The 25424-nt window shown below is 37.4% G+C and overlaps 1 protein-coding gene across 1 annotated transcript in view; it reads left to right on the top strand.

The window, feature by feature from the left end:
* Positions 1-6870: 6870 nt before the first annotated feature.
* LOC128049527 (transmembrane protease serine 11F-like) overlaps positions 6871-25424 on the top strand; it is a 58537-nt gene continuing 39983 nt past the window's right edge. The window contains exons 1-2 of the mRNA XM_052641769.1: positions 6871-6948; positions 23675-23882. Of these exons, the coding sequence (XP_052497729.1) occupies positions 6871-6948; positions 23675-23882 (286 nt within the window). The remainder of the gene's footprint in view (positions 6949-23674; positions 23883-25424) is intronic.

Genomic DNA, 25424 nt, shown 5'->3' with positions numbered 1-25424 from the left:
GGACTCTCAAGAGTCTTCTCCAACACCACAGTTCAAACACATCAATTCTTCGGCGCTCAGCCTTCTTCACAGTCCAACTCTCACATCCATACATGACCACAGGAAAAACCATAGCCTTGACTAGACGGACCTTAGTCAGCAAAGTAATGTCTCTGCTTTTCAATATGCTATCTAGGTTGGTCATAACTTTTCTTCCAAGGAGTAAGCGTCTTTTAATTTCATGGCTACAATCACCATCTGCAGTGATTTTGGAGCCCCCAAAAATAAAGTCTGACACTGTTTCCACTGTTTCCCCATCTATTTCCCATGAAGTGATGGGACCGGATGCCATGATCTTCGTTTTCTGAATGTTCAGCTTTAAGCCAACTTTTTCACTCTCCTCTTTCACTTTCATCAAGAGGCTTTTTAGTTCCTCTTCACTTTCTGCCATAAGGGTGGTGTCATCTGCATATCTGAGGTTATTGTGTTCCTAAAAAAGACTAAAATGACATTATTTACTTGCTCGGGTGTGTCTGATTATTCACAATCCCATAGACTGTATTCTGCCAGGGTCTTCTGACCATGGAATTTCCCAGGCAAGAGTACTGAAGTGGATAGCCATTTCCTTCTCCAGGGATCTTCCCCACCCAGGGGTTGAACCTGTGTTTCTTTCATCTCCTGTACTGGCAGATGGATTCTTTATCACTGTACCACCTGGGAAGCCCTTTACACTAGGTTTTTAAAATTTAAGTGCAAATTAATGCTGACAAAAGCTAGAATGGAAAGGTATCCCTGTGAAGAGGAGCTTTTCTTGTGACATGACCATCACTCTTGAGATTTTTCTAGGACCAACTAAAGGTTGCTACGTGGGTACTTCACAAACTATTTCCAGTAAATTTTTAGAGTTAAAAATATGTGGGTAACTTAGAAGGGTAGTTATTTCCCTTGGATGCTGACTTACTGTGTTGAATAGGAAAAAAAAAAGTGGAAAATTAACATGAGAAAAAACTTCTTCCCTTGAAAAGCTTATATTTTCAGCTATGTGTCTCTTGTTTAGCTGTATAAACATTTGAAAAATGATTACAAAAAACTGAGTATATTTTTGACACAAACTTGGAGTTCAACCTGATAAAGAGGTTTATGCTATAAAATACTAAAAGCAATGACTACTTCTGATGAGTTCTGAAGGTGACTGATGAGTTAAATGTTAAGTTCATTTACTCATCAAGTAGCTACTTGATATCTATCATGTGTCTGTTATTAAGGTAACATATTTTAATTGAGGCTGAAAATAAGTAAATACATATATCATAATTTGGGTAATGATAAGTACAACAAAAAAAATGAAAAAGAATAAAGAGATAGGGAGTGAGTTGGGCTTTCAGTGTAAAACAGGTTATTAGGGTAACCAAAGTGTCTTTATAAAGTGAGACATGTAGGTATCTGGGGAGGGAGTATTTCAAGCAAAAGGAAAACTCTAATGCAAAGATGCAGGCAACATTCTTTTTAATGATTCAGAGTAAAATATTACCAGAATAACTGGGAGATAAGACATCTTGAATTATGAAATATTTGAAAACATAATGATACACATGTTATGTATAGAACTGGGCCACCGAAATAGTTACCATGCTTATAATTTAATTTAGTGGTAATATGGGACTAAATGTTATTTCTTAAATGTTTATGAAAACAAACTTCTTAAATTAAAAAATAACAACAACACACCATTTGTTTATTCAAAGTAAAACTTTGACAAGATTAGAAGACTCTTGACTGAGGCTTTCTATTGAGTTGGTTTTTATCTGAATCAACATGCTTCTTCAGTCAACTTCAAACCTTTATTCCACTATGGTCAAATTCTTGGGATTATATATTATTCCTACTGGCACTGGTGAGTTAGTTCCAAATAGTATTTGATAAAATATTGACTAGTGAAACCCCAGTTTATTATCTAGAAGCAACCATTTAGGATATTTTTATTTGAAGTATAAGAGTATAGCTATATAATATTTAATATAGTGCACAAAATTAGAAATGTAAATATTCTTAAATCTTATTTCTTGTAGAACAAGTTTTGTATAGGAAATATTTATTAATATATTTAACCCACATTTGTGAACTCAGTGAAGACAGTCACAGATTCCATCCTTTAGGAAATTATAAGCCAGAAGAAGATATAGGAGGTTATTAGTAAAGATATAGGATATAGGAGATTATTATTACTTTTTAAATGAGGTAGAAGATAGTATGTATGTACTCACTCAAAAGTGTTTATTGAACAACTACTGTATACCAGGCACTCTTCTAGACACAAGAGATACAGCAATTAACAAGACTGGTACTATCTATGCTGTTTGCCACCTAGAAGTAGGGAGGGGGGGAGACATTAACATAAATAAAAATAATATTTGATCATTTATTATAAATTTAAATTTGGAAAGGTAGAGGGCACTATGGGAGCATACATGCAATAGTATAAGAACACAACATATAAGAATATGAACCCCGAAAAAGTTTGTGATTATGAAGAGAAAGATCATTTTTAGCCAGGGATTCCAAAAGCCTTCACAGGAACATAGTAATTGAGTTGGATCTTGAAGGATGGGTGGGATTTGGCCTGGGGTAGAGGTGGAAAAGAGCAATGCAGATGGAGGCGATGGCATGGACAGAATCATTCAAGTGTGAGAAGGTCTAGAGGATCAAAGGTCATGCAGTAGGCAAGCTACTGGGAACTTTACTGAAAATAGCAACCAGATGGCTGGAAAGATGGGTTTAGAGCTATGAGTGAATGTCTAGGCTTGATTCAGGAAACAGAAAGTAGCTGAAGAGACATTTAAGCATAAGAAACACCACAGAAAATGAGATGTCCAAAATATCTGTTTACAAGGTGCTGAATAGACTGATGGGGAGGAAAGGTGAAAACAGAGTGGCTAAAATTCCATTATGATAGTTCAGTAAGGACATAATGAGGCAGGAATTGCCCAGATCTTTGGGTTTACTTATCAAAGGAAAATATGTAGAACATAGAAGTGCCTTGAGATTTAGAGTCATAGTCTTGATTTTAAATTCTTGTCTCAATTCTTGCCAATCTCACCTTGCCCAAACTAATCTAAATCTTAGTTAATTTATCATTAACTGAGGCTACTAATGATTGCATTCCAGAATTTTGGGATGAATTTGAGATAGAATGTATCAATGCTCAGCACCAATGTGATAGAGGGGATATGTTCCAAAGGGGAAGTCACACAAGTCTGCTTTCCCCAAGGTGGTATTTGGATTTATTGTTGTTCAATCACTAAGACATGTCCAATTCCTTGCAACTCCGTGGACTACAGCCCATCAGGCTTCCCTGTCCTTCACTATCTCCCAAAATTTGCTCAAATTCATGTTCATTGAGTCAGCTATGCTATCTAACCATCTCATCCTCTATTGCCCCCTTCTCCTCCTTCCCTCAGTATTTCCCAGATCAGGGTCTTATCCAATGAGTTGGCTCTTTGCAGCAGGTGACCAAAATACTGGAGCTTCAGTGTCAGTCATTCCAACGAATATTCAGGGTTGATTTCCTTTAGGATTGACTGGTTTGATCTCTTTGCTGTCCAAAGGACTCTCAAGAGTCTTCTCCAGCACCACAATTCAAAAGCATCAATTCTTTAGCACTCAGCGTTATTTATAGTCCATGTTTCACATCTATACATGATTACTGGAAAAACCATAGCTTTTACTATACAGGCCTTTGTCAGCAAAGTGATGTCTCTGCTTTTAAATATGCTTTCTAGGTTTATCATAGCTTTTCTTCCAAGGAGCGACTTTTAATTTCATGGGTGCAGTCACCATCTGCAGTGATTTTGAAGCCCGAGAAAATAAAATCTGTCACTGCTTCCACTTTTCCCCTTCTATTTGCCATGAAATGATGGGACCAGATGCCATGATCTTAGCTTCTTGAATGTTGAATTTTAATCCAGCTTTTTAGCTCTCCTCTTTCACCCTCATCAAGAAGCTCTTTAGTTCCTCTTCACTTTCTGCTATTAGAGTGGTATCATCTGCATATGTGAGGTTGTTGATATTTCTGCCGACATTTGGGGAATACCAGTGTAAGAATTATAGTTTCAAGCTGATGAACTGTAATTATAACACTTTCCTTTCATTGGCTGTCTATTATTTGTCAGGCACTGTGCTCAGAATCCCATTTCCATTATTTCTTAATATAGTACAGAAAATGTGAGCCATTGTTGCTGCTTTTTAACAGAGAACTGAAATCTATCAAGAAGTTATAAAGTTATTAATAAGTAGTAGAACCTACTGTCATCTGCAAGTATTGGGCAGTCTATTTCATGGTATCTTAATACAACAGGTAAAAATGAGTTGTCATAACAGTAGTCATAAATTTTTGTAAACAGAATGTGTTTATTAAGATATTCAGTGTAAGAGAAGGAATAATTTCAGAAATACTAAACAGATATGAGTGAAAATTGTATTAGTAGACATATAAGCTTCAAATATAGACTAAGGCAACAAGGCAAAGGCAGGGAAAACAACCTCATTCTGGGGTTTTAATGCTGAGGTCAATATGTTACAGCATCATGCTTAATGCAATACAGAATTTACAAACTACCCATTATTGGTGAGCTTTACCTAAAAAAGACAATAAAAATGGGATTAAACTGCATGATGGCCTTGATTATTTTGAGGTTACCTAGTACCATGTCTGACAAATGATTGAAGAGGTGTTACTCTCCATTTCCATCCTTGGACTCCTACTAGAGCCATTTTTCAAAAAAAGAAAGTCAGATAAGAATGCAGAAATATATTCCATTTGAGTGAGAATCAAAATAAAATGGTGTATTGAAAAAGAAGAAAGTTATTTGGATTCAGTTACCATTGTTTTCCCTGGGAAAATAATGGATTTTTTTTTCATAAAGCTCAGCAAGTTAGTGGCATTTTAATAACAGAAAAAATATTCATGCACTTATAGCACTTTACATACAAAGTTTCATTTTATTTTTGCAAGAAATTTGTGAAGTAGATAGTATTATGGACTTCCTTAGTGACTCAGTGGTAAAGAATCCGCCTGCAAAGTAGGAGACCTGGGTTCAATCCCTGGGTCAGGCAGATCCCCTGGAGAAAGAAATGGAAACCCACTCCAGTATTCTTGCCTGGAAAATCCCATGGACAGAGGAGCCTGGAAGACTGCAGTCCATGGTGTCACAAAGAGTAGTGACTAAACAAGAAAAAACCAAAGTATTATACACATTTTCTGATTAAAAATAAAGAAACAAACATACTGAAGCACAGAGGGATTAAACATCTTGTCTGAAGTCACACAGTTAGTTAGGCATTAAGTGAAAGTTGCTCAGTCGTGTCCAACTCTTAGTCCATGGAATTCTCTAGGCCAGAATACTGGAGTGATTAGCCTTTCCCTTCTCCAGTGGTTCTTCCCAACCCAGGGATCAAACCCAGGTCTCCTGCATTGCAGGCAAATTAAAATGGGAATTTAAAGAAACAACTGGACTCCTGGTGGTGCTTTTAGTTACTATAATATACTATATCTCAACTCAAAACAAACTTTATGCCTTTTAACTGACCATACAGTAGATCATAATAAAAGCCCACTGTTAGTGATTTACTTCCGCTATGTCATATCCAGGGCTAAACACTGGGGGAAAAGATTCTGAGTCTGCAGATATTGCTGAGGTGTGAAGCTTCCTTTGTGCATTCAAAATTGTATTTAAAATGCATTTTGTGTTAGTTTTCTGTTGCTGATTCTTTCCATTAACCTGTGTGTGTCACTATGTGTATATGTCACTCTTTGTGTGTGTGTGTGTTTTAAGGAAGGTTGTTAACCTCACTTAACCCAGGTCATTATAGAGGTATTACTAACCATGGGAATTCCCAGAAATATATGCTATTTGGCAAGAAGCAGAGAGGACTGTGCCCAAACAGAATATCTAATATGTATCTATGCTTCAGGTTGAATACAAATATGTTAAGACATGTGTAAGATATAATAAGAATTCCCCTTAGGGCTGCTGTCAGGAGAACACCTTATTAACACGTAGATATTTGTGCTGCCCATGGAGGAGTGTATCTTATTTACCTTAACCTTGGATATTTACATGTCTTTAGTACCAAGAATAGTCATATTTAAATTCTCATGTGAATATCAATAGTTATCTGATGGAATCACTTCACCTATTTCAAAGTAATCAAACAGGGTTTCCTGGTAATATTTTAATAATATTGCCCAAATATTTAATAATATTGCCCAAAGAGAAAGTCATCTAAGAGTGATCTTAAAGGTTTGAAAAATATTGGTCACACTTTATATAAATAAAGTTGGTCATAGAGTCTTCACAAAATTTCTTGTCTTTTGTATTTCAAAAGACCCTTAGCCAACTCATCCTCCTTTCCATTGTGTTACCTAGTCAAATTAATATATGACTTTATTCAAACGTAAACTCTTGGTTTGTTTTTAATTTTGAGAAGCATCACTTGATTGATTTTTAAAACAAAGACAAAAAGATACTGAATGAAAAAAGTGTGCTTACAAAATTCTCTGGGAGCTCTGCTTTCATCATTTCTATTCACCTGCTATATAATTCCTATTAACATTTCTCAGGTACTAAGAGATGATGAGAAATACTTTCTTAACATGTCTCATTGTTTTCCCAAAGCAGTAAAAAGATTTGGCCCACTGGTAGAAAGAACTGGAAAAGTTCACCTGATTTTATGTCACAACAAGTACCTAGATTTATTCATCAGCAAATACCCCAGTGTATGTAACTGTGCCAGGCACACAGTAGGTGCTCAGTAAGAACTTGTTGAATGAATCGCATGTGACAGAAGGGTTAGATCCATTTTGTGTGATCCTAAGGAAATATAACCGGCATAATGGATATAAAGTTTACGGATGCATTTCTAAAAATCACGATCAGTTTATTCAAAGGTGAAAGAAATTTCCTCAGAAAAGTAGGGAGGAAGTGTTTCAAGAATATGCTGGATGACTGTACAGCATAGTAGTGATATAATACAGGACACTGTGGCATGGTGACTGAGCAGATTCATTATAAGTTATGCTCAATTATGAATTCTAAGCTTTCATATGGATTCCTGGGGAAAATCAAGAAAGGCATCTTCATATCCCTACTCCCAGACTTAAAAAAATATTTGTATCTGCAACCAGTCTCAGGAAGCAGGTCCCTCTATTAAAGATGACTTCTCTAGATCCCAGACTTTCCTTCCTCTTCTGAGGCCCTGGGACAGGGAGGGAATACATGGCTCATGTTTATATCTACTGCTCACCTTGCTGGTTCCTTTCTTACAGGTCAAAGCCTGCCCAGGATTTTCATACACTGGAAAGATGGTAGAGAGGGACACTTTAAAAGTGATAAGGTGTCCTCTAGGTTTATGGCAGGCAAAGGCTGTAGACTTAGATGTTAGAGATGAGAAGGGGCTGTGTGACAGATCAGGCTGCCAAGGACTCCATTGTATGGGACATTTAGGGTTACATTAAAAAAAATGTGTGTCATGATGAAAGTCAGAAGTTAGTTCCTACACCTATGCCTCAGTAGGGAAATTACGTACTGGTAGAGTTCTATACCATTATATCTACTACTATGGGCAGGAATCCCTTACAAGAAGTGGAGTAGCCATCGTGGTCAAAAAAGAGTCTGAAATGCAGTACTTGGATGCAGTCTCAAAAACAACAGAATGATCTCTGTTTGTTTCCAAGGCAAACCATTCAATATCACAGTAATCCAAGCCTATGCCCCAACCAGTAATGCTGAAGAAGCTGAAGTTGAATGGTTCTATGAAGACGTACAAGAACTTTAGGACTAACACACAAAAAAAGATGTCCTTTTCATTATAGGGGACTGGAATGCAAAAGTAGGAAGTCAAGAAACACCTGGGGTAACAGGCAAATTTGGCCTTGGAATACAGAATGAAGCAGGGCAAAGGCTAATAGAGTTTTGCCAAGAGAACGCACTGGTCATAGCAAACACACTCTTCCAACAACACAAGAGAAGACTCTACACATGGACATCACCAGATGGTCAACACCGAAATCGGATTCATTTTATTCTTTGCAGCCAAAGATGGAGAAGCTCTATATAGTCAGCAAAAACAAGACTGGGAGCTGACTGTGGCTCAGATCATGAACTCCTTATTGTCAAATTCAGACTTAAATTGAAGAAAGTAGGGAAAACCACTAGACCATTCAGGTATGTCCTCAATCAAATCCCTTATGATTATACAATGGAAGTGAGAAATAGATTTAAGGGACTAGATCTGATAGATAGAGTGCCTGAAACTATGGACTGAGGTTTGTGACACTGTATAGGAGACAGGGATCAAGACCATCTCCATGGAAAAGAAATGCAATAAAGCAAAATGGCTGTCTGGGGAGGCCTTACAAATAGCTGTGAAAAGAAGAGAAGTGAAAAGCAAAGGAGAAAAGGAAAGATATTCCCATTTGAATGCAGAGTTCCAAAGAATAGCAAGGAGAGATAAGAAAGCCTTCCTCAGTGATCAGTGCAAAGAAATAGAGGAAAACAACAGAATGGGAAAGACTAGAGATCTCGTCAACAAATTAGATATGCCAAGGGAATATTTCATACAAAGATGGTCTTGATAAAGGACAGAAATGGTATGGACCCAACAGAAGAAGAAGATATTAAGAAGAGGTGGCAAGAATACACAGAAGAACTGTACAAAAGAGATCTTCACGACCCAGATAATCACGATGGCATGATCACTTACTGAGAGCCAGACATCCTGGAATGTGAAGTCAAGTGGGCCTTAGGAAGCATCACTATGAACAAAGTTAGTGGAGGTGATGGAATTCCAGTTGAGCTCTTTCAAATCCTGAAAGATGATGCTGTGAAAGTGCTGCACTAAATATGCAAGCAAATTTGGAAAACTCAGCAGCGGTCACAGGACTGCAAAAGGTCAGTTTTCATTCCAATCCCAAAGAAAGGCAATGCCAAAGAATGCTCAAGCTACCGCACAATTGCATTTATTTCAGTTCAGTTCAGTTCAGTTCAGTCACTCAGTCATGTCCGACTCTTTGTGACCCCATCAATCGCAGCACACCAGGCCTTCCATCCATAATCAACTCCCGGAGTTCACTCAAACTCATGTCCATCGAGTTGGTGATGCCATCCAGACATCTCAACCTCTGTCATCCCCTTTTCCTCCAGCCCCCAATCCCTCCCAGCATCAGAGTCTTTTCCAATGAGTCAACTTTTTGCATGAGGTGGCCAAAGTACTGGAGCTTTAGCTTTAGCATCATTCCTTCCAAAGAACACCCAGGGCTGATCTCCTTCAGAATGGACTGGTTGGATCTCCTTGCAGTGCAAGGGACTCTCAAGAGTCTTCTCCAACACCACAGTTCAAAAGCATCAACTCTTCGGCACTCAGCTTTCTTCACAGTCCAACTCTCGCATCCATATATGCGCTCATCTCACACGCTAGTAAAGTAATGCTCAAAATTCTCCAAGCCAGGCTTCAGCAGTACATGAACCGTGAACTTACAGATGTTCAAGCTTATTTCAGAAAAGGCAGAGGAACCAGAGATCAAATTGCCAACATCCGCTGGATCATGGAAAAAAGCAAGAGAGTTCCAGAAAAATATCTATTTCTGCTTTATTGACTATGCCAAAGCCTTTGACTATGTGGATCACAATAAACTGTGGAAAATTCTGAAAGAGATGGGAATACCAGACCACCTGACCTGCCTCTTGAGAAACCTGTATGCAGGTCAGGAAGCAGCGTTTAGAACTGGATATGGAACAACAGACTGGTTCCATATGGGAAAAGGAGTACATCAAGGCTGTATATTGTTACCCTGCTTATTTAACTTATGTGCAGAGTACATCATGAGAAATGTTGGGCTGGATAAAGCACAAGCTGGAATCAAGATTGCTGGGAGAAATATCAATAACCTCAGATATGCAGATGACACCACCCTTATGGCAGAAAATGAAGAGGAACTAAAAAGCCTCTTGATGAAAGTGAAAGAGGAGAGTGAAAAAGTTGGCTTACAGCTCAACATTCAGAAAACTAAGATCATGGCATCTGGTCCTATCACTTCATGGGAAATAGATGGGGAAACAGTGGAAACAGTGTCAGACTTTATTTTTGGGGGCTCCAAAATCACTGCAGATGGTGATTGCAGCCATGAAATTAAAAGACGCTTACTCCTTGGAAGGAAAGTTATGACCAACCTAGATAGCATATTCAAAAGCAGAGACATTACTTTACCAACAAAGGTCGGTCTAGTTAAGGCTATGGTTTTTCCAATGGTCATGTATGGATGTGAGAGTTGAACTGTGAAGAAGGCTGAGCACCGAAGAATTGATACGTTTGAACTGTGGTGTTGGAGAAGACTCTTGCGAGTCCCTTGGACTGCAAGGAGACCCAACCAGTCCATTCTAAAGGAGACCAGCCCTGGGATTTCTTTGGAAGGACTGATGCTGATGTTGAAACTTTAATACTTTGGCCACCTCATGTGAAGAGTTGACTCATTGGAAAGACCTTGATGCTGGGAAAGACTGAGGGCAGGAGGAGAAGGGGATGACAGAGGATGAAATGTCTGGTTGGTCACCGACTGGATGGACATGAGTTTGGGTAAACTCCGGGAGCTGGTGATGGACAGGGAGGCCTGGTGTGCTGCGATTCATGGGGTCGCAAAGAGTCAGACACGACTGAGTGACTGAACTGACTGAGAGTTCTGTATGCCCTCTGCATCCCAGAAACGGCTCTGTTTAAAATTGGTGTTACACATCAGAGTTCTAGATAAGCATTACTTTGAGAAAGAGGTCTCATGGCCTGCAAAATGTTTTGTTCCCCAGGCAAAAATGTGTTGCAATATTCCTAACCTCTTTCTTTCACATTCTATGACCAGTTCGTCAGCATTCTGTCAGCTCTTCTTTCAAAATACATTCTGAATCTAATAATAAATTCCAATCTCCTCACTGCTAATATCTCAGTCCTAGCCACCATCACGTGTCCCATGAACCACTATGGTAGTCCCCTAACCAGTTTCCCTGTTTCTACCCTCATGTTACCCCTAGCCTCCTTCAGAGTATTCTTCACACAGTGATTCTTTGAAACAATCATGACACTCCACTGACCAATATTCTATAATGTCTTTCTTTCTTATTCAGAATAACATAGAGTTCCTTATGGCCTGAGAGAGTATAAACTGGCACTAAGACCCTCTTCAACCTCATCGTTCCCCCTGCTTCTCCTTGTTCACTGCCCAGTGGCCTTTTTGACACTATGGCTCTTCTGCAAATACCCCAAGTCTCCCTCACTTCAAAACACTTGAACTTACCATTTCCTTCTCTTGCAATACTTTCTCCCCTGATATCTGAATGATTCCATCCTGCACTTGTTCATATCTCCACTTAGATGTTACTTCTGCCGAGATGTCTCCACTAACCTGTTTAATCCCTCTGCATCCCTGTTCATTCATTATCCTCTTACCAGGCACTTTCCATTTATGAGTAGATTTATTTATTGCTCACTGTCTGTCCTTCCCACCTGGAGACATGAAGGCAGAGAAGATATCCTCAGTCCTACTATATCCCTACTATCTAAAATAGTGTCTGAAATAAGTCAATACTCAATGAAAATGTGGTGAGTTAATGAATAAAATCAAAGGGTGCAGTGTGCTTGATAGTCATAGCAGCCATAAGTCTTCTTGAGGCGAAAAATGTGATCATTCTAAGGCAATTTTTGTAGTAACCGTTTCCGACTCCTGGCACGGGGTAAAGAACACAGATGCACTCCTGCAGTTACACTCTCAGACTTCTAACAACCGTCTCTGAGTTATCTCTGCCCCTTCAGACTGCTCAGCGCCTGGCCTCCCATTGCTGCCCATTTTCAGGCAGGAAAAAGGCACTCTGGGCTCCCACCGTCATCCCTGGCAGGAGCAGGACTGAATTCCCACCTCAGTTTATGTATTCTCTGGCATATCTTTGAAGGACACAGGGAAACCATAGAAATGTTGCTCATATTTGTAGCATAAGCAATTAAATTAAATTAGTAAATATTGCTTATGTAGCTTCTTTCAGAGGTAGGACTGAACTTGCTGATATTATAGCATGGGAAGAGGTTGCTTCTGGGTGCTGATAAGATGGCAATCATGATTTTGAAGGTCAGGTATAAAGGGGAATAGATCTTAGGCTGGCTCTAGAATTTATAGGTCTTAAACATTTATTTTAAGGAATTTTTGTAAAACATATGACATTTTTGTGATATCCTGACATATCTCACATGCTTTTATACTGTATTGTACTATATAAATAGGATTTAATAAGACTAGCATTCTGCCTCCTCCTCCCTTCCGCCCATATACAGAGCACACATTGCAGCAAAGGGTTACGATGCTATGCAATTTCTGCCCACACTCTGCAACTTTGCCCTCCTCCATTGCCTGTCAAGCCAGTCATATCTGGCTGGTGGGGAAGTTAATTTGATGACTAACTCTTACTTGAAATTCCCCCAGTTTCTCCCCATTTTGCCAGCTCCTCAAGCTTCTGCAGTCACTTATTACCCTGACATTTACAGAATATGACATGTGTCTTTTGGACAAAACCAAGGACATTTCTTTCCATCGCCCTTTGATTTGTGACTTCATGGAATCTTTATCAAGTTTGAGACAGATTTTGCCTTGTCATGAAAATACCAGTGTCATCACTACCTAGATATCTGGATCATTTAAGTGGTGCAGCAATCCAATCAACTCCTGTTTTTAACTACACATCATTTTGCCAATGTTTCTGACATGTTTTCCAGTGTTATTAACAGTCCTCCCATAGAAAGAAATCTTCTGAAGAGAACTGCACTGCCATAGCTGAAGTAAATTAGACTGTTTAAACTACCAAAATGGTTCCCCAGATTTTCTTAAACTCTTTCCACTTCTCATCTTCTGTGAATTGTTCTCTTTTGTCAGTTTCATCAAATCTTCTTTTCAGTAGTAGTGGAAAATGCTATTAATCACGTAGTTTTCTTTGACTTCCAAATAAATTCTATGGTCATATTTCTGTTTTAAAAGAATAATGAGAATATGATCATGAGAATTTGTTCTGCTTGTAAGCAAGGAGTAAAATGGGAAGGATATGTTTAACCTGTATCACATGCTGAATAACTTCCTGTAGCCCTCAAGGGTTGACCCAACTGTCATATTATCTGAGAAGTCTTACCTGTATCTATTTCTATACTTTTCCCAAACAACTTTTATTAGTCAATTCTCTGTTCCTTATTACAATACTTGGTAGATCTATTATTTTCCTATGACACTCTGTTGATTTTATTATGTCTTTCTACTCTACCATAAGCCCCTTGAATACTAAGTCAGTATCCTTGTTTTGTTTTTAAATTTGTGTATCCCCACCCAGTGCTTGGAATATATTAGGCACGTAATAAAAGGTTCTTAAATAGAATTGAAATAAGTATAACGAAAGGGCATGTGACAACCCTACTGACCTGATCATGTGTCATGTGGCTCTGGGTATGTTCCAAGTTCAGTACTACCAAAGTTTTGCCTAGGAACACCTGACATGTTTAACATGAATAAGCCAATTGTCTTATTATTAACAAATAGTTTTAGGACCTTTACCATGAACTTAATACTCATAGCAAGACTGTGGGAGAGAAAAGGACTGGGAAACCTTCTAATCTAATTGGAGTTTAGAGACAGTAGATATTGATAATACCCAAGTTTACAAAGCTTCCGAGAAGCTTTGCATCTGAATCCATAAAGTACTGTAGTACATAGATCTGAAGTATGTCTATTATAAAAAAGTTAAACATGATTTATGTGTGATATATATATATGTTTAATATGTCTCATATATATATCATTTTTAATATAAGTATATATATATATATATATGTCTCACATATATATTACCCTGGAAAGCAATATGTACAATGAGTTCAGAGAAGCTGAGAAATAGTCCATCAATGCTAAACCAACACACAATTATTCAACAATATATTAATGCCTCTGGTGAAATAATCTTAGAAAATCAAACACATACATGTGCACTTGAGCACACACACACCAACTGTATTGTGAAGTCTAGAAATGGGGAAAGTAGTGCCAATAATGATATGTCAGTAACAAGCTGGTTCAAATAATGAATTGGCTCAAATTTCAATTTTATAACTGAATAAACTAAAGCACTAAGGGATTAAGCTTGAAAAGGGGCACATAGTACTGTGCCAAACCACATGCTATGAAGTGTCTCAAATTAGTGACTGAAGTTGTATCAAGGAAAAAAGGCAGAAAATAAATCCTGAATATAAATTTTAAAGTAATCCTTTGTCATCTGAATCTTCAATTATGTCACCCAGAGAATATCTGATAGTGATGTTTCGTGGTTAAGGATATTTTACTCTTGCTTGGAGCAACCTCTCTTATCACGAGTGTTCTCCTGTGATTTGTACAATCCACTAATAGGTTATTTTACGCATCTTCTTTGTCATCCATTACTTTTTTCAAGTACACCCTCTCTCCCAACCTAATCTATAAAATCTTATTTTCAAACACAGATATCTTATTGAACTTCTTCTAAGCTCTTATTCCAACTTTTAAGGATCTATATGCTTACTAGTTTTATCTTTCCTCTCTTCTAGACTACAAACACTATGACAGCAAGGATAATGTGTTTTCATTTTATTTACTGTGTATTCAATAATGATTAGTGCCTAAAACATAGTGTTTGTGATATAATTGTTTGGTAAGTATTGATAATAACACATTTTAGAATTGTTTAGCTTTTATATGCAACTAATTTTTCTGGATGTAGGACCTAGACTGAAATTCTTTCATTCATCATTCATTCATTCATCCAAGAGCAGTGACATTTATGTCAGGAATTATGCTAGGTATTATTAGCATTAGATGCAGAGTATTAGAGTAATCTATTACTGCAGCCATGAAATTAAAAGACGCTTACTCCTTGGAAGGAAAGTTATGACCAACCTAGATAGCATATTGAAAAGCAGAGACATTACTTTGACAACCAAGGTCCGTCTAGTCAAGGCTATGGTTTTTCCAGTGGTCATGTATGGATGTGAGAGTTGGACTGTGAAGAAAGCTAAGTGCCGAAGAATTGGTGCTTTTGAACTGTGGTGTTGGAGAAGACTCTTGAGAGTCCCTTGGACTGCAAGGAGATTCAACCAGTCCATTCTGAAGGAGCTCAGCCCTGGGATTTCTTTGGAAGGAATGGTGCTAAGGCTGAAACTCCAGCACTTTGGCTACCTCATGCAAAGAGTTGACTCATTGGAAAAGACTCTGATGCTGGGAGGGATTGGGGGCAGGAGGAGAAGGGGATGACAAAGGATGAGATGGCTGGATGGCATCACTGACTAGATGGACGTGGGTCTGAGTGATCTCAGGGGGTTGGTGATGGACAGGGAGGCCTGGCGTGCTGAGATTCATGGGATCGCAAAGAGTCGGACACGACTGAGCAACTGGACTGAACTGAACTGATTATTATGGCTCAGAGGGTAAAGCATCTTTCTGCAATGTGGAAGACGCGAGTTGGATCCCTAGGTCGGTAAGCTCCCCTGGAGACAGAGCAACCCACTCCAGTATTTTTGCCTGGAGAAGCCCATGGACAGAATAGCCTGGTAGGCTACAGTCCATGGGGTCTCAAAGAGTCAGACACTACTGAGCGACTTCACTTTCACTTTTGTCAAGCTTCTGGTTTCTGACAATTTCTGTTCATATAGTTCTTCAGAATTAGGAAATGTCTCATATATACTTTCTTAAAATACAACCACATTAAAATGGGGGAGGGGCAGATATCATCACTCTAATTTGATAGACAAGGGATTCTTAGAATCAGAGCATCAACATAAAAAGATCAATATACGACCAAAGACTTGAACCTTAGATTTCTGATGCTGAATGTCCTACTTTTTCTAGTGTTGTTTCCATACATACTTCATCTGTGTAACCACTCAAGTTTTATTTCTATTTACCAAAAGACTTTAGTTCCTGTATTTTGTTCATTTTAATGCATTTCTTTAAAAGGACAAACTTAGGCTTAATTCTCTTTTAAACAGATCAAATACTAGGCACTATTAAAAACAGTAAAAAGTTCCCCTTATTGTCTGAATCACATTCGATGAGTAAATAATTGTAATCTACAAGTCAGAATAAACATATGGGAATAATGTAAAGGGAATATAAGTAACTAAAATAAAGCAATATTTTTTCAAAGTTTGAACCAGTTATACATTTTGAAAAAATCCAATTTGTCACAGCCAAGTTCTCAAAGTTCATTGCACACTTAAAATTGCCTTGAATGCATTTTGTATATTATGCTCATACAAACATTTCACAACAGTCTAGCTAATAAACTTCTTTAAATTTCCTGAATGCTTTGTTTGTTTTTACCACTTTATTTTTCTCTATTAGGATAAAGCACTTCCTTTATAATTATCTGGTGTCTGCATAATGCTCCCTCCAGCTCTACTTCAAAACATAGAAATGAGTATTTGGTTAAAATTTAGGCTTCCACGTGAGGCAAAAAGTCTATATTCCAGCTGTAACAGACTGAGAATAGCTGATTACCAAACAAAATTCATTTTAAAATTAAATATGGGGAGGGTGGCAGGAGGGGGGTTCAGGATTGGGAACTCATGTACACCCGTGGCAGATTCATGTCAATGTATGGCAAAACCAATACAGTATTGTAAAGTAAAATAAATAAATAAATAAATAAAAAATAAAGAGCACAAAAAAAAAAAAACTGGAAAAAAAAAGAAAAAAAATTAAATATGGCCATGATAAAAAATCTCCTTCATAAGATAGAGTTATCATGATATAATATCATGATTAATAACATCCCCATAAATTTGACTTTTGTCATTTCTTGCTTTCAGAAGGGCCCAGAGTACTAAAACCAAACTTACAAAACTTACAGGAAAAGGAAGTGAGAATTTTTTTAAATTGCAGCAAACAAAATATCTATAACTAAACAATTGAGAATAGTTAATGTTATAGATTTTGGAGCTGGAGATTTCAGTTATGAATGAGAAGGAATATATTACTTATGTGGAGACAGAAGTAACTTTTTTTTTTATCGTTTCTGGGCTGTGTGATATCAACTTTAATAGTTACTTTTATTAGAGTCATACAAACAGGTGTTCGTGACAAAATTAAAATAAAATGAGTCAAAGAGAAGATGCAAACTGGATACTTCCCATTTGAGACCAAATATGAGGAACATACACTGCTCATTATTAACAATATTTATGTCTACATTGGAAACACTTTCTCTTCATTTAATTTTCCTCATCTTGCCTGGAGGCACTATCGTGGAAACAAGGGAGCCATTAATCTTTTCTTTGTTTGACAGCTAAGAAATCAACAAAGTTCAAGAACTAGAGCAAAATCCATTTTCTTCTCTCCACCCTACTTACTGCCTCAGCCTTAGTACAAGCCATTGCCCTTTCTCCTGGACCTTCAAAATGACATCCAAACTGGTCTTTCCATCTGCACTCTTGCTGTAAATTTCAGTCATACCTCTGAAATTATTCTAAATTCTCAGCCTAACTAAAACTTTTATGGGTTTGTCACCTCACCTTCGACAGAATAAATTTCAAGCTCTTTACTTTGGGTTATAAGACTCCTTATGAGCTGGTTCAACCCTCTAGCCTTACCATGTCCTCTTTTGAGTACAATAATGCTGTGAAAGACCTGCCATCATGGATATACTTTGGAAGACATAATTGTTTAAGGGCAAAATTCTTATTTTATGTATGTATTTTCCCAGTGTAATTATTATTGCAAAATGCTGTTTCACCTCCCTAGTGTTTTTCGTTTTTATTTTTTGCACATACTATTTTTTGCCTCTGTTCCTTTCTTCTCTTTTATTCCTGGACAACTTTTATCAAAGTTTTAAAGATGTTTCTTTCTTGATAAAACTCCCTGACACAGCACTCTAAGAGGCTGCTTTCTCTTCTTGTACTAAATTTTCTTTTGGCATAGTTCATACTGTCTATTGATTACTTGTTTCTATGTCTATGTCCTCATTTATAATATGAGCATCCTAAATACATATTTTAAAATTTTTATACTTCTTGGGCTCTAGAATAATTTCAAGAATGTTCTCAAGATCATCTCATTTAAAGGATTTAAGTTCAAATAAATTAAGATAGAATTTTTAAGATAAAATTAAAAACATAAAAACTGCTCCAAAATATCTCACTTGTAAAATATTAAATATTGAATCCTATTTGGGGATTCAGAACATAAAGCAGATAAACACCAGTTCTCAAGTTGGAGAAAGATAATTTAAATTACTTAAGGTATTTTGGGTGGACAGGTAATACATGAGTTGGGATAGGTAAGAGACAAAATGAGACAGGGCAAAAGCTAACAGAGTTTTGTCAAAAGAATACATTGGGCATAGCAAACAGCATTTTCCAATAACCCAAGTAACGACTCTACACACGGACATCTCCAGATGGTCAATACTGAAATCAGACTGATTATGTTCTTTGCAACCAAAGAGATAGGAGCTGTATACACTCAGCGAAAAACAAGGCCTGGAGCTAACTGTGGCACAGATCATGAACTTCTTATTGCAAAATTCAGACTTAAATTGAAGAAAGTAGGGGAAATCACTAGGCCCTTCAGGTATGACCTAAATCAAATCCCTTATGATTATACAGTGGAGGTGAGGAATAGATTCAAGGGATTAGGTCTGGTAGACAGAGTCCCTGAAGAACTATAGATGGAGGTTTGTAGCACTGTACAGGAAGTGGTGTCCAAAAACATCTCAAAGGAAAAGAAATGTAAGAAGGCAAAGAGATTTTCTGAGAAGGCTTTACAAATACCCAGAAAAGAGGAAATGTGAAAGGCAAGGGAGAAAGGAAAAGATATACCCAACCGAATGTAGAGTACCAGAGAATAGCAAGGAGAGATAAGAAAGCCTTCTTAAGTGAACAATGCAAAGAATTAGATGGAAAAAAACAGAATGGGAAAGACTAGAGATATATTCAAGAAAATCTGAGATAAAAAAGAGAACATTTCATGCAAGGATGGGCATGAAGAAGGTTAGAAATGGTAATGACCTCAGAGAAGCAGGCGATATTAAGAAGATGTGGCAAAAATACACAGAAGAACTATACAAAGATCTTAATGTCTCATATAGCCATGATGGTGTGGTCACTCACCTAGAGTCAGATATCCTGGAGTGTGAAGCCAAGTGGGTCTTTTTTTTTTTTAATATAAATTTATTTAATTGGAGGCTAATTACTTTACAATATTGTATTGGTTTTGCCACACATCAACATGAATCCGCCATGGGTGTACACATGTTAAGAAACATTACTATGAACAAAGTTAGTGGAGGTGATGGAATTCTAGCTGAGCTATTTCAAATCCTAAAATATAATGCAGTTAAACTGCTGCACTCAATGTGTCAGCAAATTTGGAAAATAGCAGTGGCCATAGGACTAGAAAACGTCAGTGTTCATTCCAATCCCAAAGAAGGGAAATGCCAAAGAGTATTCAAGCTACCACACAGTTGTACTCACTTCAGATGTCAACAAGATGATGTTCAAAATCCTTCAGTCTAATCAATGGAGAACTTCCAAATGTGCAATCTGGATTTAGAAAAGGCAGAGGAACAAGAGATCAAATTGTCAACATTCATTGGATCATAGAGAAAGCAAGAGAATTCCAGAACAACATTTACTCCTGCTTTATCGACTATGGGAAAGCCCTTGACTGTGTGGATCACAACAAATTGGAAAATTCTTAGATGGGAATACCAGACCACCTTGTCTGTCTCCTGAGAAACCTGTATGCCGGTCAAGTAGCCATAATTAAAACTGGACATGGAACTGACCAGTTCCAAATTGAGAATGGAGTACATCAAGATTGTATATTTTCACCCTGCTTATTTAACATCTATGCAGAGAACATCATATGAAATTTTGGGCTGGATGAATCACAAGCTGCCATCAAGGTTGGAAGTGGAAAAATGAAAGTTAGTCGCACAGTCATGTCCGACTCTTTGCGATCCCATGGACTGTAGCCTGTCTGTCTCCTCTGTCCATGGAATTCTCCAGGCAAGAGTATTAGTTTAGGTTACCATTTCCTTCTTGAGGGGATCTTCCCAACCCAAGGATCAAACCTGGGTCTCCTGCATTGCAGGCAGATTCTTTACCAACCGTGTCATTAGGGAAACCCAGAATCAAAAATGCTGAGAGAAATATCAACAACCTCACATTTGCAGATGATACCACTCTAAGGGCAGAAATCAGAGAAGGAAATGACAACCCACTCCAGTAGTTTTGCCTGGAGAATTCCATGGACAAAGGAGCCAGGTAGGCTACAGTCCATGGGTTTTCAAAGAGTTAGACACAACTGTGTGACTAACTTTCACTTTCAATGGCAGAAAGCGAAGAGGAACTAAAGAGACTCTTGATGAGGGTGAAAGACGAGAGTGAAATCTGGCTTAAAACTCCACATTCAAAATACTAAGCTCATTGCATCTGGTACTATCACTTCACAGCAAATAGAAGGGGAAAATGTGGAAGCAGTGACAGATTTTATTTTCTTGGGCTCCAAAATAACTGCAGAGGTTGACAGCAGCCACAAAATTAAAAGGCGCTTGCTCCTTGGAAGGAAATCTGTGACAAACTTAGACACCATATTAAAAAGCAGAGACATCACTTTGCTGACAAAAGTCCATATAGTCAAAGTTATGGTTTTTCCAATAGTGATATATAGATGTGAGAGTTTGACCATAAAGAAGGTTGAGTGCCAAAGAATTGATGCTTTTGAATTGTGATGCTGAAGACTCATAAGAGTTCCTTGGACAGTAAGGAGATCAAACCTGTCAATTCTAAAGAAAAATCAACCCAGAATTTTCATTCAGTTCAGTTCAGTCGCTCAGTCGTGTCCGACTCTTTGCAACCCCATGAATCACAGCACGCCAGGCCTCCCTGGTCATCACCAACTCCTGGAGTTCACTCAGACTCATGTCCATTGAGTCCGTGATGCCATCCAGCCATCTCATCCTCTGTCGTTCCCTTCTTCTCCTGCCCCCAATTCCTCCAACCATCAGAGTCTTTTCCAATGAGTCAACTTTTCGCATGAGGTGGCCAAAGTATTGGAGTTTCAGCTTTAGCATCATTCCTTCCAAAGAAATCCCAGGGCTGATCTCCTTCAGAATGGACAGGTTGGATCTCCTTGCAGTCCAAGGGACTCTCAAGAGTCTTCTCCAACACCACAGTTCAAAAGCATCAATTCTTCGGCGCTCAGCCTTCTTCACAGTCCGACTCTCACATCCATACATGACCACAGGAAAAACCATAGCCTTGACTAGACGGACCTTAGTTGGAAAAGTAATGTCTCTGCTTTTGAATATACTATCTAGGTTGGTCATAACTTTTCTTCCAAGGAGTAAGCGTCTTTTAATTTCATGGCTGTAATCACCATCTGCAGTGATTTTGGAACCCCAAAAAATAAAGTCTGACACTGAAGGATGTTGAAACTCCAATACTTTGGCCACCTGATGTAAAGAGCTGACTCAATGGAAAAGATCCAGATGCTGGGAAAGATTGAGGGCAGAAGAGGGGAGCAACAGAGGATGAGATTGGTGGATGGCATCACCATCTCAAGGGTCATGAGTCTGATCAAACTCTGGGAGATAGTGAAGGAAAGCAAGGCCTGGCATGCTGTGGTCCATGGGGTTACAAAGAGTCAGATACAACTTAGCGACTGAGCAACAACAACAAGTGTAAAATGGAAATGAGTTTCCGTAGGGACTGAAATCTTATCAAGTATAACTTGCAATTTGTGGTTTCACTAATAAAAATGGGAAGAACTGTAGTCAGAACTTCAAGAGCAATGTTGTTACTCTTTAAAAAAAATTTTATTTTAATTGGAGGATGACTGCTTTGTAAGGTTTTGTTGGTTTCTGCCATATATCAACATGAGTCAACCATAGGGATACATATGTCTTGCCCCCTTCAACCTCCCTCCCACCTCCCACCGCATCACATCCCTCTAGGTTGTCACAGAGCATGGGATTGAACTCCCTGAACCAAAGAGCAAATTCCCACTGGCTATTTTACATATGGTAATGTATATGTTTCAACACTACTGTCTCAATTCATCCCACCCATTCCTTCCTCCACTGTGCCCACAAGTCTGTTTATGTCAGTGTCTCTGTTGCTGCCCTACAAATAAGTTCATCAGTATCATTTTCTAGATTTCACATATGTGCATTAATATACGATATTTGTTTTTCTCTTTCTGATTTGCTTCACTCTGTATAACAGGCTCTAGATTCATCCACTTTACTAAAACTGACTCAATTTCTTTCCTTGTAACATTCCATTGTATATATGTACTACATTTTCTCATCCATTCATCTGTTGATGAACATCTGGGGCTTCTTCCATGTCCTGACTATTGTAAATAGTGCTGCAATGAACATTGGGGTACATGTATCTTTTTAAATTTAGGTTTCCTCAGGGTATATGCCTAGTAGCGGGATTGCTGGATTATATGGTAGTTTTATTCCTGGTTTTCTGTTAAGGGATCTCCATACTATTCTCAATAGTGGCTATATAACTTTATATTCCCACCAACAGTGCAAGAGGGTTTCCTTTTATCCATACTCTCTCCAGCATTTATTGTTTGTAGATACTTGATGATGGCCATTCCTACCAGTGAGGTGGTACCTCATTGTAGTTTTGATTTGCATTTCTTTAATAATTAGTGATGTTATACATCTTTTCATCTGTTTATTAGCTATCCAGATGAGTTCTTTGGAGAAATGTCTGTTTAGGTCTTCTTCAATTTTTTGATTGGGCTGCCTTTTTTTTTTTTTTTTTCTGATATTGAGTTGTATCTGCTGCTTGTATGTTTTGTCAACTGTTTCATTTGCAATTATTTTCTCCCATTCTGAGGGCTGTATTTTCTTCTTATGTGTGGTTTCTTTTACTGTGCAAAAGGTTTTAATTTGTCTTGTTTGTTTATGTTTTGTTTTTATTTCCATTACTCTAGGAGGTGGGTCATAGAAGATCTTGCCCTGATTTATGTCAAAGGGTGTTCTGGCTATATTTTCCTCTAAGAGTCTTCTAGTTTCTGGTCTTCTTTTAGGTCTTTAATCCATTTCAAGTTTATCTTTGTGTGTGGTGTAGGAAGTGTTCTAATTTCATTCTTTTATACATGGTTGTCCAGTTTTCCCAGCATCCACTTATTGAAGAGACTATCTTTTCTCCATTATGTTGTTACTTTTAAAATAAGCAATTAATAAAAAGTTTAAGGTCATTGAAAAGTATACATATTAAAACCTTTTATTTTTAATCAAGAGATACCAGTGAGATTATTATGCAACTTTGTTGCTAAAAGTTTCTGTTTTAAAATATTAAGATGTTATCTATAAATTACCTTTTTATTACATGAGTCTCTGTACTTCACCACCCAAATTTCAAATTGCCAACGTGTTTGACAAAATGTAGAGGGGAGATGCCCTCCCTTCAATGTCAACATCAGTAGAGCTTTAATTAAAACATACTGGGATTGAGGTGCTGGGGGAGGGTAAACAAAACCTTGTGTTCCTATCAAAATCTAAGTATGTTATTGTGAATTAGCAGTAGAAACTATCTTCACAGAATTCTATCACACATGGACTTGGAATAGAACTGTACTACAATTTTTTTTTTTAACCTTACTATTTTTCTTTCTATTTATCACAGACCACTTGAATGTTCACAAGCTGATTACCCACAAGTTGAATATCAAAGAAGACAGCAATGCTGGGGCCCTATAAGTCTATCTCTTTTCACATTGGCAATCATAGCAATCATAGGAATTGCCATTGGTATTGTTACTCATTTTGTTGTTGAGGGTAAGTATACAGGTCACATTTCTATTGCCTCAGTGCTCCATGACTTAATATCTTGAAATTCTCAGTCATATAAAAATTCCATTTGCATGCTATTAGCATTTTAATTATTAATCTTTTACTGATGTTAAATTATAGATTGCCCCAATATTGAGTCCTATGTTTCATATTTCCAGCCAGTGATGCTTGCAATATATTTACATTATTATGAAGACAATCAAAAACAAATACATATTTTTTTAAAAGAATGAAAACATTATCTTTAGAATAAAAACAAATCACATCATGTGTTGAGTGTCATATATATATTTTTTAAATCAATATGTTAATGAGATGCTCTAAGAAAAACTAATAATATGAGAAAATTACATGAAAAATATCTTTAAAGGGCTAAAGGTTAAACATTAATTTTGAAAGAAAAAAGACATTGTTTTATGACTGAAGGAAGAAGAAAAACTCAGAATTATTCTACCTTAGGTGAAAAAATAGAGAGTCAGTACCACATTTAAACCGAATGACAATCAACCAAAGTCATTTACCTTTGTCTTTGGTGTGTGTATTTATAATCACATATGACTGAGACTTTGCCAAAAATTTTACAAAATTGTATGACCCATAACAATAAAACCATATTTGAAAGAATTCCCAAATGTGGATGAATTATTGTCCAATGTGCTCAGCTTACTAGCTTACCTACTTTATTGGGGGATTGATCATATTCATTTCTTAAACTCATATAATAAAATAATAAACTACATTAACCTCTGTCTTTCTTGTTAATATCTTTTGTGTTTAGAATGCAGTTCATCTTCAATATTTCATGTGTTCAAGAAATAAAAAAGTAAAGGAATAATATAAATAATGGGAAAAAGTATTTTTAAAATATCATAGAAGTTGTGTTAGGTTGAATAATGTCCCCACACCCCAATACATCTGTGTCTTAACCTTTGTAACTGATGAGTGTTACCTCATACTGCAAAAGGGACTTTCCAGATGTGATCGCTTCAAGCATTTTGAAGAGCTGTTAGTCTGGATTTTCTGGATGGGCCCTAAATGTAATCCCAGTATCTTTATAAAGGACAGGCAAAAAGTCCAAAGAAGGAAAAAGGCTATGTGACAATAGAAGTAGGGAAGAGGAAAACAATGTGATGTATAACCACAGGCCAAGGAACCAGGATCCCTCTAGCAGCCAAAAAAGGCAAGGAAAAAGATTCACCCCTTAGATCCTACAGAAAAACAAACAGACATACAAACAGGTCTTAATTTGAGCCCTGTAAAACTTATTTCAAACTTTTGACCTAAATTGCTGGTCACTGGTCACAACAGCAATAGGAAATTAATACAGAGGTAGGTCCTTGGACTGTAAGGACATCCAACCAGTCAATCCTCAAGGAAATCAACCCTGACTATTCACTGAAGAATTGATGCTGAAGCTGAAGCTCCTACACTTCAGTGGAGTGGTCTATAAAAAGATGAAAAGGATGATGTAAGAAAAATTTTAAGAAGACTGTGTGGTGAATGCAGACAAATATAAGCAGTCTGCTA

Source organism: Budorcas taxicolor, chromosome 6 (assembly GCF_023091745.1).
Source record: "Budorcas taxicolor isolate Tak-1 chromosome 6, Takin1.1, whole genome shotgun sequence".
Classification (NCBI taxonomy): Eukaryota; Metazoa; Chordata; class Mammalia; order Artiodactyla; family Bovidae; genus Budorcas; species Budorcas taxicolor.
The sequence above is the reverse complement of the archived record's forward strand: the minus strand, read 5'-3'. Positions and strand labels throughout refer to the sequence as shown.